General features: G+C 41.6%; 1 protein-coding gene across 1 annotated transcript in view; it reads left to right on the top strand.

The window, feature by feature from the left end:
* Nucleotides 1-14,789, top strand: part of LOC138046779 (uncharacterized) — a 169,248-nt gene that overhangs the window by 48,599 nt on the left and 105,860 nt on the right. Inside the window, exons 44-57 of the mRNA XM_068893362.1 lie at nt 1-642; nt 960-1,013; nt 1,611-2,165; nt 2,425-3,060; nt 6,143-6,196; nt 6,789-7,343; nt 7,794-8,432; nt 8,801-8,842; nt 9,197-9,835; nt 10,573-10,626; nt 10,914-11,468; nt 12,109-12,747; nt 12,993-13,034; nt 13,791-14,423. Of these exons, the coding sequence (XP_068749463.1) occupies nt 1-642; nt 960-1,013; nt 1,611-2,165; nt 2,425-3,060; nt 6,143-6,196; nt 6,789-7,343; nt 7,794-8,432; nt 8,801-8,842; nt 9,197-9,835; nt 10,573-10,626; nt 10,914-11,468; nt 12,109-12,747; nt 12,993-13,034; nt 13,791-14,423 (5,739 nt within the window). The remainder of the gene's footprint in view (nt 643-959; nt 1,014-1,610; nt 2,166-2,424; nt 3,061-6,142; nt 6,197-6,788; nt 7,344-7,793; nt 8,433-8,800; nt 8,843-9,196; nt 9,836-10,572; nt 10,627-10,913; nt 11,469-12,108; nt 12,748-12,992; nt 13,035-13,790; nt 14,424-14,789) is intronic.

The raw sequence follows: 14,789 nt of genomic DNA, 5'->3' as shown, positions 1-14,789 counted from the left end.
TGAGACTGCCAAGCACCCTTGCTGTATATCCCTTGGACAGAAAAAGAGGCCGGACCGACATCAGCCGAGCAAGAAACCCACAAGCAACATTTGTAAACGTAGCATACGCTAAAGGCCCTGATGGTCGACGTTACGGTTCCACTCAGTTTCACGGTCGGAGAGATAGCTACGTGGAAATCCCCAACACTGGCAAACTGGACGCCAAGTATTCCATCACTGTCTTGATATGGTTGAAGAACGAGGGGAAAAGGGGCATCATACTGAAGTACAATCGGAAGCCCAGAGGATTTCAAATGCGCATGAAAAATGAACGAGAGCTTCAGGTTGTAGTGGAAGATCGCACTAGCACAAAGACCTACAAGGTTTCTACAGGTGTACGTGATATCAAATACAGGGTTTGGAATTACATTGGTTTTACATACGACGGGACAACTCAATTGGCGACCATTTTGGTGGATTCAAAGCCTGTAGCAAGGCGAAAGATCGGAAAAGTACGATTAGACACCAGGCAGGAAATAAGACTTGGAGGCTACAAGGGAAGCAGCGAGTACTTTAGAGGACGTCTGTTTTGTCTGCAGTTGTACAGTGTTGCACTTTCCAGGAGGCAGATTGAGGAGGCAGAGAAAAAGTGTTTCCTTAAAGGTAAAATGTATTGTTTTGTCACAGATATGGTATTTGTCAGCGTCCTATCTCAATTTTCGTACAAGGTCTTTAAAAGTACGGCTTTTATCAATATGCACTCATCATTAGCAAGCAGCCGTTGAGTCCAAGCGAGAATTGCACTGACTTTGGTTTAGAGTCTGTCATTTAGAGCCTCTTAACTTCAACCTTGTTTCATTTTAAAGGTGTCCAGTTTGCACTCAGACGAAAGCAACTGTAAATCCACTATTTGTACCGCTTTTTGGAATTCCATACAGGCTTTTTCCACTTTTAATCGTTTTTCCTATACTTGTTTCCAGGGCCACCTATCACCACTCCGACGCCAACGAGAAAGCCAACACCTGCACCAAGAAGTAAGTTTTTTTTACGAAGTGATCTGTTTTAGCTTCCAAAGCTTTTTCTTACCTCATTTTTTTCTAATGGCCGAAGTGCATTACAAAGATTACACCCTTCGAATAGAAGCCTTGTACGGGGATCTTTGTTTACAAACTTTAATTTAGGTATGGCAAGACGCCAAAACAAATCCGATTGTTCATAAGACAAAATGAAAACAATGAGTAATTTGCGTTTACTAAAAGAGCTTGATTAATTATAGCTGATTTCTTGCCTGTTAACGTGACTCGCAACAGGCAACTTTTTTAAAGAGAGAAACAAGTTAGATTAAGAGAAACGTCATACTTTTCTCACAAGCAGCTTTTGCCGTATCACGTTTACGCGACGCTAACATGTCTGCTGCAAATGATGTATGGCTTGCTCCTGTTGGGGGATTCAGTAACAACACCTTTTCTCGGAGGGCACACAAACTGTGTCAGCACTTTCACAATGAAAAGAGGTTTTTTGTATTTGTTGACACGCGTGCAAATATCTCTCTGATTCTACTTGTACCTAAAGAAAGCACTTTTCGTCTTCAGTTTCCTGGCTTGACATTTCATTCTGTCTCAATTTTGCAGTTTGCACAGCTCGTATTGACTTAGGATTCCTTTTTGAAGCAACAAGCACCGTCTTTAGCACTGGAAGGCGAAATTATAGGTACCTCATTGAATTCGTGAGAAAAACTGCGCAAGTATTTAAAATTTCCAGAGGAGCGGCTCATATTGGTTTGCTCTCGTACGCTTATAACACCAACCGATTGCTTGGAATGTCTGGATCCTACACGTCAGGACAAATCTACAACTCAGTCAATGGAATACGGAGACTTAATGGCAGAAGACGATTAGGAGGTGCTCTTAATTATGCTAAACAATATCTGTTCAGTGGAAAGCCGCAGTGTGGACGCAGGAGGGTTTTGATTGTTCTGACGTTTGGTACATCCTTCGATCAAGTGCGGCGACCAGCGGTGGCTTTGCAGGAAGCTGGTGTGGAGATTTTCATGGTTGGTGTTGGTAGGGTCAAAAGCCGAACTCTCTTGCAAGTTGCAACTGACAGGCAACACATATTTATGGTTGGGTTTTCAAGGCTTTATACTATCGTCACAACACTAAGGGACAAGATTTGTTACTCTCCAGGTGAGTTGTCGATGTTTTTGCAGGTCGATTCATTCTTTCAAGACCGCCGTCCCGGTGAAACCACTGTATGCCAAAAGATAGCTCCATTGAACTCGATGCATCCTTTTTAATTTTATTTTCTCTTACGAGCCCGAATATTATCGTCGTCAATACAATGCTTGCGTTACCCCAAAATCAGATTGCTTTTGAAAATTCTTGTGCTAGTTTTGTCCCGAATTCTGCGTAATTCATCTCGAATATCTTCGTTTCCCTTGTTTAGTGATTCTGCGTCGTGGAGCAGTCGCTATTTACCAGCTCACCAGTGCAACCAGAAACCGTGACATCAGCGCTTACTCTAATCCTCCTGCAAGGTTTGTTCACGTATACTACTCACGTGGTCCCGATAACCATCCCCAAGGAGCTCTGGGTTTCAGAACACGAAACAGCCACATTCTTATTCCCAACAATGGCTGCTTGGACACGAGATATTCAATAACGATACTTTTCTGGTTTTTTGCTGAAATTACTGGTCCACTTGTCCATTTCAACCCAAATGGAAGAGGGGTCGACATAGGCATTGACCGCCAATTTAGATTTTATGCTCATTTCCTGCCACGCTCCGGCAAATATGTGCCCCCTGTGTTCAAGAGAATTTCACCGCGCCGATGGATTTTCGCTGGTGCAACCTACAACCACATGACTGGAATAGCTACTGTGTGGATTAACAGCATTCCCGTTGTTCAGAGCAATATTGGTCGTTTCCGCTCTGGTCTGGCGACTGGCTACCCTATTGTAATTGGACAAAAACCTGGTGTGACGCGCAGATTCCGAGGCAAAATCTCGTGCTTACAGATTTTTAACTATGCCATGAATGGTGCGAAAATTACCAGTAAAATGAAGTGGTGTTTCCGCTCAGGTAGGTTTTCAAGAATTTTTATGGTTTTCCTTTTCTTCTATCATTTCGAGTTATGACCTGTTGTTAAAGTTAATCTAGTTTTACTTGGACTGTTTAGTTTTACCTGGTACTTTTACTTGGACTGAAGATGCAGAAATTCTGAACACTAATATTGGTTTTCAATTCGCAAAATTGAGCTGTGAATTTTTGTAGACCGGAATAGTCTTTGTTGGTAGTATAGTTTAGCAAGACCATATTATTCGCAATGATAAGTGGCTCTTTCTTTCAAATTGACTGAAAAAGCGTTCTTCCGTTTGCTCGAACCCTTACTAGCAAGACCGAGACAAAAAGAACGATTTCCACAACAACAAAAAAACTTGTTTGAACCCTCGACGGGTTCTTCGTTTTCTCTGTTTTCTTCTCAATAATATGGTTACAGAGATTCTATCCCTTGGACATTTTGCACGGATCACTGTATTTCTCATAACCTTTACCATGAGCTTTTCTTGCTATCAGTTTTCATGCTTAAGCTTTTGGGATTATAAAGAACTTCCTTTATAAGAAAGTAGCAATTTTGGTAGGAGACAGAAGTCCCCCGGGAGGGGGGAGGCTCCCATATGGAACAGAGGGGGGGGCTCCCATATGGAACAGACGGGGGGAAGGGGGGCTGGGGGGCTCCCATATGGAACAGACGGGGATGCCCGCTAGAAATTTTGAATTTAACCCCTAAAGGAGACCATTTGGGCGTGGCTGAAGCTTTTTGTGACCCCTAAAGGAGACCAATCCGGGAGTGGCTTAAGCAAATTTTGACCCCTAAAAACAAGTTAAAAAGAAAGTTTGACTTCTGTTTGTCTTCGCGTAGTTCTGTGTTTCTTCGTGGAACCCTAAACGAGACCTTGGCGGCTTAAAATATTGGCGCTTTGTCCGGAACACCCTAAGCGAGACCAAAATCCCCCCCCCCCCCCCGGGACAGAAGCACGTCACCAGTGACGTACCTCTTCCGGAGGGGTGCACTACCCTCCAAGAAATGCTCTTAAGCGAATAGAAGCCTCTGGTGAAATGAGAGCCAACGGGCAAACCGAAAGAAACTCATCTTTTCTTAGCTTGCTCCAGACCTTGTTTTCTTTGTTGGTTGGGTTGTCACTCACGAAATCATTGACTTACGCGTACATGTCAGAGTATAATTTTCTTTAACAAATTGACTCCAAAATTTCTTGATAGCAGTAAATAAACTTAACTTGTTATGAAACGATATGTTTACGCCTTACATGGGCGTATGTATGGTTACGAAGCATTAAGGAGTTGGAGAACCGCAAGAGGCAAACTGGAAAACTGTGAATCTCCACTGCGCCTCCACCGTGCCTCTAGACACTTTATATATATATATATAAAGTGTGAAACTTGATTTTCGTAAAACAGTGCTCAATACATAGAAGTAGAGCGTAGTATACATGGAAGAAAAAGACAAATAAAGTACAAGTTCATCCCTACAAGCCTGTTCCGTGGTCGCCCACTCATCCCCTGATGAGTGGGCTTTTAGGGATGAACTTGTAGTTTATTTGTCTTTTTCTTCCAATATATATATATATATATATATATATATATATATATATATATATATATATATATGTAAAATTATAAAAATTCCTCTGATCGTGTTTTTTTTTTGATGAGTGGGCTTGTAGGGATGAACTTGTAGTTTATTTGTCTTTTTCTTCCAATATATATATATATATATATATATATATGTAAAATTATAAAAATTCCTCTGATCGTGTTTTTTTCAGAGCCAACAGTTGGTCCGGTGGTGTCTCCCAAATTACCCCCAGGTGGGCCTCACTTTTCTTTGTTTTGTATGTTATCTTTCTTTGTTTTCTCTCTGTCAGTATCAAACATATTTTTAAAAAAAGTATCAAACATATTCTTGGGTCGTTTTTAATAGTAATTTTGCGGTTTTATGTTAGCTGGGGATTTCGTGTTTTATTGTGGCGGGAAAACAGTTTTCGGTTGATTTGATTCATCAAGTTTAATGGCAGTCCAGTATAATGACTATGGAAAAAAGAAGATCTTTGTTACGGTTATTGGACTATAAAACAAAAATTGGGGGTAGGCAATTTTTGTTTTGCGCATTTAATCTCGCCTCAAGCAAATTAAGACCTGCATTTTATAACATTTAAACTCATCACAAACAGATGAGCTTGGGAACTGGTGCCTTAAAAGTTAGCGGGGTGCCAAATGCGATGTGCACAGAGGAGGTTTCCATGGAAGCGGGAAACACTCCCAAAAAGTGGCCAGTAACCGGCACTGTCACACTCAAAGGATTCAGTGGAAACCAAATAGCAGACCACATACTTTCTAAAGCACCGGCATACCGAGAGGGATGGAGTAGAGGGTGCAAGAATCCGCAAAGATTCGCTTGAAAAGGCAGCAATAAATGATCCGCAAAGATCAGCCACAAAGCCCTTTGGAGACCCCTGAATGCCACCTCTTAGGTCACGTATGCAAATGTAAAGGCCGCTGGACGCGTTTGTTCGACCCTAACTTTGCCTATATGTTATTTACCCACGTATAAATTTTGGGTCACCATGATTTTTTTTGCGTTCGTCGTAAAGTAGTGCAGCCCTTGTTGAAACTCCTGAAATTTCGCGATTTCAAGCTCTCCCTCTATGAAATTCTCCGTATTTTATACCCACGCACTGAAAGGTATGATAATGATATAACTCTCACATTCAAAAGAGGACATGACGGGGAGATTACAGATATATTTGTAAAGGTTTTGGCCCGTTGGATTTCAATCCGACGGTCGAAAGATCTTTTCACCCATATCGTCGCCATATTCTTGAGCTAAGGAGAAGGTTCTTTGGGCTTGTTTCGTAAACAATCGACTTACAAATCAATACGAAACAACGTTTCATGCCAACTAGGTCATTCCCTATTATCCTTAAAGAAAATGAAATTTGTGTTCACCCGGAATAAGGACCGTGTTTCGTTGATGTTTTTTTTTAGCTAATTTATTTGTCTTGTTAGTTTCTATCAACTTGTGCTATTTCGTTTGCTAACTTATCAAATGCATGACACTATTTTGGGATTAATTCCGTTTCAGGGCCTCCAATTACCACTCCGCCACCCACAACTAAGCCGACGCCTGTACCAACTAGTAAGACGTTTAGTTCTCCTTTGAGACTAACTGCTCAGCTTAAATTTGTTGCGTGCACTTGTGGCTAAATGAGGTAAAGGTTACGTCGCGAGAAAAGCATCATAGCGAGTAAACAGTCGTGTTGAGGGCTTCTCGTATAAGTTGACTCGAGTGTATGTTTGGAGAAAACCAAATAACAAAGTTCATGTATCTGCATTTAAGCTGCTTATCCCGTGTAAATGAGAAGGAGCCGTAAGTAAAAGCTTTAACATTTATGCAATTTTATTCATACGTAGACAACTAACTTCGCCTCCACCGCTTTGATGTTCTTGTCGCAGTGATGCTTGCAAAAAGATCGTTGGCGTATTGGTCAAACTAGAGGGGAAACGAATAGTTTTCAGATGGTTTGCCATCCTGCAGTACATCAGACTTAATTAATTAAATTCACATAATGAAGCTATATGAAGCAAATGTTAAATCGTGGCAAGCTGTGGGAACAGGATCATTCACAACTCCTTTTTACTTTTTCCCCTTAATATCCATCAGAGAGATGCTAGAGATTTTTTTAGCTCAGTATTTCATGTTTCCATTATCATCTTTCTTGTTTCCACAGTTTGTACCGCTCGTATCGATCTTGGTTTCCTTATTGAAGCGACGAGTACTGCTCTGCGTTCTGGAAGCCAAAAACACCAAAACGTCATTCAGTTTATCAGAGAAACAGCTCGTCGATTTAAAATCTCCCAGAAAGCTACTAGAATTGCAATATTGACATACGCATTTCGAGCCAAATCAATCATTACATTCACTGGATCCCATACACTGGAAAGAATTTACAGTGCGTTGAATGGAATACGAGCCCAAGGTGGTAGAGGGCGATTGGGAAGTGCCCTTTACTATGCCAAACAAACCCTTTTCGGCAAAAAGCCTCGATGTGGACGAAGAAGGGTTTTGATAGTTGTTAGCGGCGGTGCATCCATGGATCAAGTGCGGCGACCAGCAATAGCTTTGCAAGGAGCTGGTGTGGAGATTTTCATGGTTGGTGTTGGTAGGGTCGATACCAAAATCCTATTGAAAGTTGCAACTGATAGTGCACACGTGTTCTTGGTCGGATTCACAAGAGTAAATACCATTATTAGAACTCTCAAGGATAGGATTTGTTACTCTCCTGGTAGGTTTCTACTTTAAATGTTGTTAAAAAAATAAAAAACCAAACAAACAAATGAGGTTCGTGAAAGCCTCTATAGGTATCAACATAGTCATTATCAAATAACTAATACTACTACACTCTTCGTCGCTCTTAATTTCTACAAACACTCACGTCAACGTTTTCTTCAAATACCTTTTATGCGGTCCAAAATTTCGTATACCACTATTGCGAGAGGATTCACCGGCAATAGCTTGTGTTCTGGCTTTCAAAATAGAAAATTCATCCAAACCGTTTTTGTGAGGATCTTTGTTGATACTGATTAGAGACGAAAAAGCCACTTTGCTAGATTGACCACAAGAGGTAGTAAAAAATATTTTCTCAGAAGCATGAAAAATATTTTTGTTCTTCCCGCCCGTGAGGAGCCTAATATGTTCATTTATTCATTCATTTATTTATTATGAATCATTTTAGTCATCGTTCGTCGTGGAGCAGTCGCTTTGTTCCCGTTTACTCTTGCTTCCAAAAATCGTGACATCAGTGGCTACGTGAACCCTCCCTCTAGATTTTTTGGTGTGCACTACTCATTTGGTCCTGATAAAAATCCTCAAGGCGCGCTGGCTTTTAATGGAAAAAGAAACAGCTACGTTCTCATTCCTAACAACGGTTGTCTGGACACCAGATATTCAATGACTATAGCTTTGTGGGTTTATCCCCAAAGCGATGGTTCACTGGTTCATTTCAATCCAAATGGCCGGGGAGTTCGCCTATGGATCGACAGTACGTTTAAAGTCGATGTTCGGTTCATTCCACGCTCGGGTAAATCTGTGGTGTCGCTGAAAAAACAAATACCAAGGGGCAGATGGAGTCATTTGGCAACAACCTACAACCACAAGGATGGCCTGGCCACCCTATGGCTTAACAGCATTCCAATCGATCAACGAAGGGTTGGTCGTTTTCCCTCTGGTCTCGCCACTAACTTCCCCATTGTCATTGGAGGAAAACCTCGTGATAAACGCAGATTCCGTGGCAAAATCTCGTGCTTGCAGATTTATAACTTTGCTTTGAACAAGGCGGAGATCTACAGTAAAATGACGCGATGTTTCAGTCGAGGTGAGAACAGTAGGCTTTCTATTATTTCTACCTCTTTGCTGTCATATAATCGCATTTGGTATAGGTTTGATAAAAAAAATAAAAACTACCGTAGTTTAGTATTATCCTCTTAAAGAGATTTTTTGCTTCTTCACTTTAAAATTTGACTCCAAAATGTTGCTTAACGGTATATGAAAGAACTGGTAAATAACATCACCATGTCTTGGCATAACTACCATGTCCGTGGCAGGACTTTTCCTCTCTCTGCACGTGGACTACGCGCAGTCACGCATTGAGGCTTAAGTAAAATCTTTCATGTCCCCTGGTACCCACCCCGCCTGCTTTAATTTCACAACTTTCACTGCACTTTCTTTTTTCCTCCATTTCAGTTCCTACAACTCGTCCGATTCCAATACCTTACTCGCCAACAGGTAAGTATCATATTTCAGTTTGTACGTCTTATCAGTCATTTATGTTTAATCTACCAAGACGGAGTTTACTCCTCAACCATTTAAATGTGCATTTTCCCCTTTCATTTGAGAAAAAGCAGTGCAAAGAGTTTCCTGCGTTTTATAGACGTTTTGGTATAGTTACCTGAGTCAAACGCATCGACAACTGCTTGCGAGCAAAAAGACCTTCTGCTTTTGCTCTTTCGCATAATGGGTTCGTCACCCTCTTGCACTCCTCTTTATCTTTTGTACACCGCTGCTACATTTCCTGACTTACTAAAAGCAGGAACATCTTTCATAGCAAATTGAAGAAGCATCTGTTTTTTTTTTTTACAGTGAGACTGCCAAGTACCCTAGCTGTGTATCCACTTGATGACAAGAGAAAAAGAGACGACATCAGCCGAGAGAAAAACCGACCAGCAAAACTTGGAAAAGTTACATACGGTGAAGGCCCTGATGGCCGACGGTATGGCTCCACGCAATTTTCTGGCCTATCAAATAGTTATGTAGAGATTCCTAACACTGGCAAACTGGACGCTAGGTACTCCATCACTGTATTGATACATGTTTTCAAAGAAAAGAGATCTGGGGGCTACATACTGAGATACAACCCCTCTGGTAAAGGATTTCAAGTGCGAATAATATCTGGAAGGCTTGAAGTACAAATAGTGGAGCGCAGGCGCAGGACGACGTATTTGGTCAGTACTCGTAAACCTGTGATTGAGGACAAGGTTTGGCGTTACATCGGTGTAACATACAGCGAGAGAACCCAAAGGCTGACCATTTGGGTGAATTCTAAACCTATTTCGTTCAAAGTACTTGGCAAAGTGCAGTTGGACACCAAGTATCCAATACGGCTCGGTGGCTCTGTTAATGGACAGTACTTCCGGGGGCGTCTATTTTGTCTGCAGTTGTACAGTGTTGCTCTTTCTCCGAGTCAAATTGAGGAAGCAAGGAAGAAGTGTTTCCTTAAAGGTAAAGGTTATGTGCATTGTCCTTCGCTCTATGTATCTTGCTACTGATATGTGATCAACTTTCATGTCATAATGTTGTGTTGGAAATGACGTTTGTTGTCGCCGGATACTCGTTAATTCCAAAGTAAGTGAGATAGATATTTTATTTGTAAAAGTTTTTCGAATACGTATAATTCATGTTACATGACCAAAAAAACTGTTTTAAAACAGTCGGTCTTTGGTACAAGGCACCTGCTGCGACGTAAAGAATGGTGAAATTAATCGCTAAAGAGCAAGAGCGCAGCGTGCAACCGATGGTCTATACCGGTGGCGGTTGTCTCAAATGTCTTGTTACAAGCACTCGTCATATAATAATTTACGTTCAATAAATTAGCAGCGTCCTCGAAAAACAGCTAAGGGCCACAATTGATTGACAACGCCTGGTTTTTATTTTTTTCTCAACCCTTATCTTATAGATTACATAATAACCTGCCCTCAGAAAGTAAACACCCTTATTTCATTTTTCTTTCAAATGCGTTTAAACCTAATTTTTTAATGGTAATCTTTTGTTTCCTTTTTTCTTTTTCTTTTTTTTAATTGCAACACGAAGAACACTACTTACAAAACAAGACGGACATTACGTACAATACCACTTACAATATATTACTTGTACTACTTCCTATAAAAAAAGTAGTGTAAGAATTGTAGTCTTAGGAAGTATTGTAAGTAACGTATTGTAATATTTTGTTTTCTTGATAGGTCCACCAATTACACCCCCGCACCCAATCCCTTCGCCAACGCGGCCACCAACAAGTAAGTCGTCGTGCAGAGTCTTCGAATTTTTTTTTTCATTGTTTTTCTTTTTATAGGCTGTTTCTGTTCCCTGCACTTCAAGTGCTTTGCATTAATTGTCCATAAAATGTATCTTCCCTTCTTATGCGTGTGATTTGATAGCGGCTGCCAGCGGCGCCTATGTATGCTGATGTCCGATCTCACCCATAGATCCCTTGCTTTTAAAGCGCATTTGAATATGTCAATAGAAAATGCGCTACATAAATTCATTACCATTACCATTACTATCTTCATATTACTTTTTTTAGTTTGCAAGGCTCGAATCGACATTGGATTCCTCGTTGATGGTACCAATACGGTCCTTCGTTCTGGAAGCTCACGATACCAACAAGTAATTAAATTTTTGCGAGAATTTGTCCGTCAGTTTGCAATCTCCAGAACGGCCACTCGAATTGGAATTGTCACCTATGCATCGCAAATGAAGACTTTGATTGGATTCTCTAGAGCGTACTCGCGTGGACAAGTTTACAACGCAATCCGTCAAATACGGGAACTAGGCGGTACAAGAAGATTGGGAAAAGCGTTAACTTATGCAAAGACGTATCTGTTCCGAGGAAAACCACAGTGTGGAAGAAGAAGAATTTTGATATGTCTGACTGGTGGTGCATCCATCGATCAAGTGCAGCAACCAGCGGCGACTTTGCTGGGAGCTGGTGTAGAGATCTTCATGGTTGGTGTTGGTAGGGTCGATAGCCCAACTCTCCTCCAAGTTGCAACTGACAGGCGTCACGTGTTTTTAATTGGATTTACACAGCTCTATACCATTGTAAAAATCATTAAGGGCAACATCTGCCACTCCTCTGGTGAGTTCCCAACATAATATCTGCCATGACATCGCTTCTTTAAATAAGTCCTTTTTTTGCGTAAGGATTCTTTAACCCTCTCACCTCCAAAAATTAAAATGGACACTTACAGATTTTACTCTGTCTAACGCCAGACGATTTTACTCGTCAATGGGGAAGCCCTCGGCAGTAAAAGGGTTAAACAGGCAATTAAGTTAACGTCAGACTTACAGTAAGGAGTGAAATTTGTGTGTGTCGTCAGCAAAGTCATGTCAGGAAGGGGACAGGCCCGGTGGTGATTGCCACAGTCGTATTTATTGACCACGTTTCACACGTTTTCAAATGACCCCGGTATGGCAGGTACTAGCGTCTTTTTTTTTTTTCACTGACAGATCGTTCCTATTTTTTTACCCTCATCTGCCCGCTTGACTTCAGACTTCAACCATCCATGACTGACAAGACAAACTCTCTGCGTTTCACATGCGTGTCTTTTTTTTTTTTTTCGTGCGCGTCAAATGAATTTTGCTATAATGCAACGTTTGGACCAGCCGGTCCTCTTAACTCAAGCAAATTTGATTTCCAACCAAGATGATTGTTGTTGAGGTTACACGTAGTATACCTATTTACAGCAACCTGTTGATATAAGCTTTGTTTGTTTTAGTAATAGTGCGGCGTGGAGCAGTCGCAATTTATCAGTTTTCCGGCGTATCAGCAAATCGAGACATCAGCGGTTATGTCAATCCTCCCGCAAAGTTTGTTGGCGTATACTACTCGCGTGGCCCTGACAAAAACCCTAAGGGCGCGCTGGCTTTTAGGGGAACGAGTCATAGCTACGTTCTTATTCCCAACAATGGCTGCTTGGATACAAAATTCTCAATAACCATACTGTTCTGGGTTTATCCCGAAACGACCGGCCCACTTGTCCACTTCAATCCCAATGGCAGGGGAGTCAACCTTTCGATAATGAAGGGCTACAAGTTATCTTTTGGCGTCATGCCACGTTCAGGCAAATCAGGAAAACGACTCTACTACCCCATAAAGCCACGCATATGGAGCTACATCGGTGCAACCTACAACCACAAAACAGAACTAGCTACTCTGTGGATTGATAGCATAGTCGTCGGACAACTTAGGTATCGTGGTCTTGGTCTTGGCCTTGCAACTAACCATCCGATTGTTATTGGACAAAACCCTCGCGACCGACGAAGATTTCGTGGACGAATCTCGTGCTTGCAGATTTATAACTACGCTATGGATGGTGTGAAGATGCGCAGTAAAGTGACACGATGTTACAGGCCAGGTTTGTTAAGAATGCGCCTCTCTCACCCTCTAGATAACAGACCTTAAGTATTGAATAGTTTTACAGCTTCCATAAACATAAGTGATAGAAAATTAAGAGACCAGGTTTTTTTCCTCGCTTGCACGTTAGCTGATTATCACAATTGCGTGAGCATGCGTTAAGGTTACCCATAATTTCGAATTGAACAACCACTAACACAGGGCTCTGATAATCATTTATTGATTTAATTTTTTGTTACCTTTTAGTTCCTACAACTCGTCCAACGTTAATACCGTCCACGCGAACAGGTCAGTCGGTTATTATCCAAAGCACTCAAAACACTCTCCCCCAAACGTCTCTGAAACACGTGAAACGTTCATTTAAACACCTCACGATTTCCGGGCCAACCTCTTCCGGGTAATATAACCTATATCTATGATATTGCTCCTGTGATTTTGAACCCTTTACATAGAAGCTGTTTTCACGTATGGGAGGCAGATCTAGGCCTGAAGTTTTTCAGGACTTGTAAGTATCATAGTAGACCTAAGTCAATGTGGTAATTGGCAGGTATGTTGGTTTTGGAAAGTCGTGGAAAATATCTGTCTCGTAGCTAAAAGGACTTGAATTTTCTGGGGTATTAAAAGGGAAACATCAAAAAGTACCATTGAGCAAGTGAAGCTTCTAGAAAAGTGATAAGGATCACAAATAATGCTGTCACCAATCTAATTGTTCATCTTTTCCTTTTCCATCTGAGGGAAATACGGTCTTGCGTTCTCTCTCTCCAAGCTTCTCGGTCTTTCGCACAACAACCGGCTTCTGTCCAACCTTTGAACCCAAGTTCACCTCGTTCTCTCTCTACCGTTCTTCGCCATGTCTCCTTCGGCCTACCTCTCCTACGTCTTTCTTCTGGGGTCCATGTTAAGGCTATCCTTGTGTTCTCATTTACACTTTTCCTCAGCACATGCCCAATCAGGTTCCAGCGCCTACGTTTTATCTGCTGGATGATCTCTTCCATATTCGTCTCGTTTGTGCAGCTCACTTTTTGTTGCTCTGTTGTGTTACAGAAAAATTGCCAAACAGTCTTGCCGTGTATCCTCTGGACAAAAAGAGACGCGGAACCGACATCAGCAGCAACAAAAATTTGCCGGCGAAACTTTTTGGAATTAAATACGAGGAAGGACCTGATGGTCGACGCTACGGCTCCACTCAATTTTACGACCGAACAAGCTACGTGGAGATCCCCAACACTGGCAAACTGGACGCTGGATATTCCATTACCTTATTGATATGGGTAAACAACAGAGGCCGCTACGGCAACATACTTCGCTACAAGTCAAACAAGTTTAAAGTGCGCATGATTAGGTCACGAGTTCTTGAAGTAGTTATACAGGGGCGCACACGCAGAAAAACTGTCCGGGTACAGACACCTGGAAAGGACGTCAGATACAAGGCCTGGAATTACATAGGTGTAACTTATGATTATGAAAGACAATTATTGACCATTTGGGTGAATTCTAAACCTGTTGTCGAAAGAAAAATCGAAAAAGTAAGACTGGATACCAGGAAGAACATAAATCTTGGTGGCAGATTTGGCGCGAATGGGTACTTCCTTGGTCGTCTGTTTTGTCTGCAGCTGTACAGTGTTCCTCTTTCAAGAAGACAAATCGAACAAGCGAGGAAAAGGTGTTTCCTTAAAGGTAAATTTGTGATTTCAGTAGAGTTTTTTCTCCAGTTTGTATGATGTTCATCGCTGGTACCTGCACTTGAACCCAGATTAGAATGAAGTTGTCAGAAACTGGTGTAAATGTAAACTTATCATGAAAGTTTCCTTCTGTTCAGGTTGCGTGCTACTTCTTAACGGGGTGTTGCTTCGAGACGTTAACTATGTGGCTTTGTTGCTTTCTTAGGGGAAAAGTGTTGCTGATAATCCAGTGTCAAATTTGATATTCATACACACGGACCACGCCCCAAGTTGTTCCAAGGGTGGATACCGCTATCCACTGGTTACCTCAATTGGTTTTGCTAGTGTTTATCCGCTGGATAGTGATTTATCCGGTGGATAG

The sequence above is a fragment of the Montipora capricornis genome, chromosome 4, assembly GCF_036669925.1.
Source record: "Montipora capricornis isolate CH-2021 chromosome 4, ASM3666992v2, whole genome shotgun sequence".
NCBI lineage: Eukaryota > Metazoa > Cnidaria > Anthozoa > Scleractinia > Acroporidae > Montipora > Montipora capricornis.
This window is presented reverse-complemented; position numbering and strand designations above follow the sequence as displayed.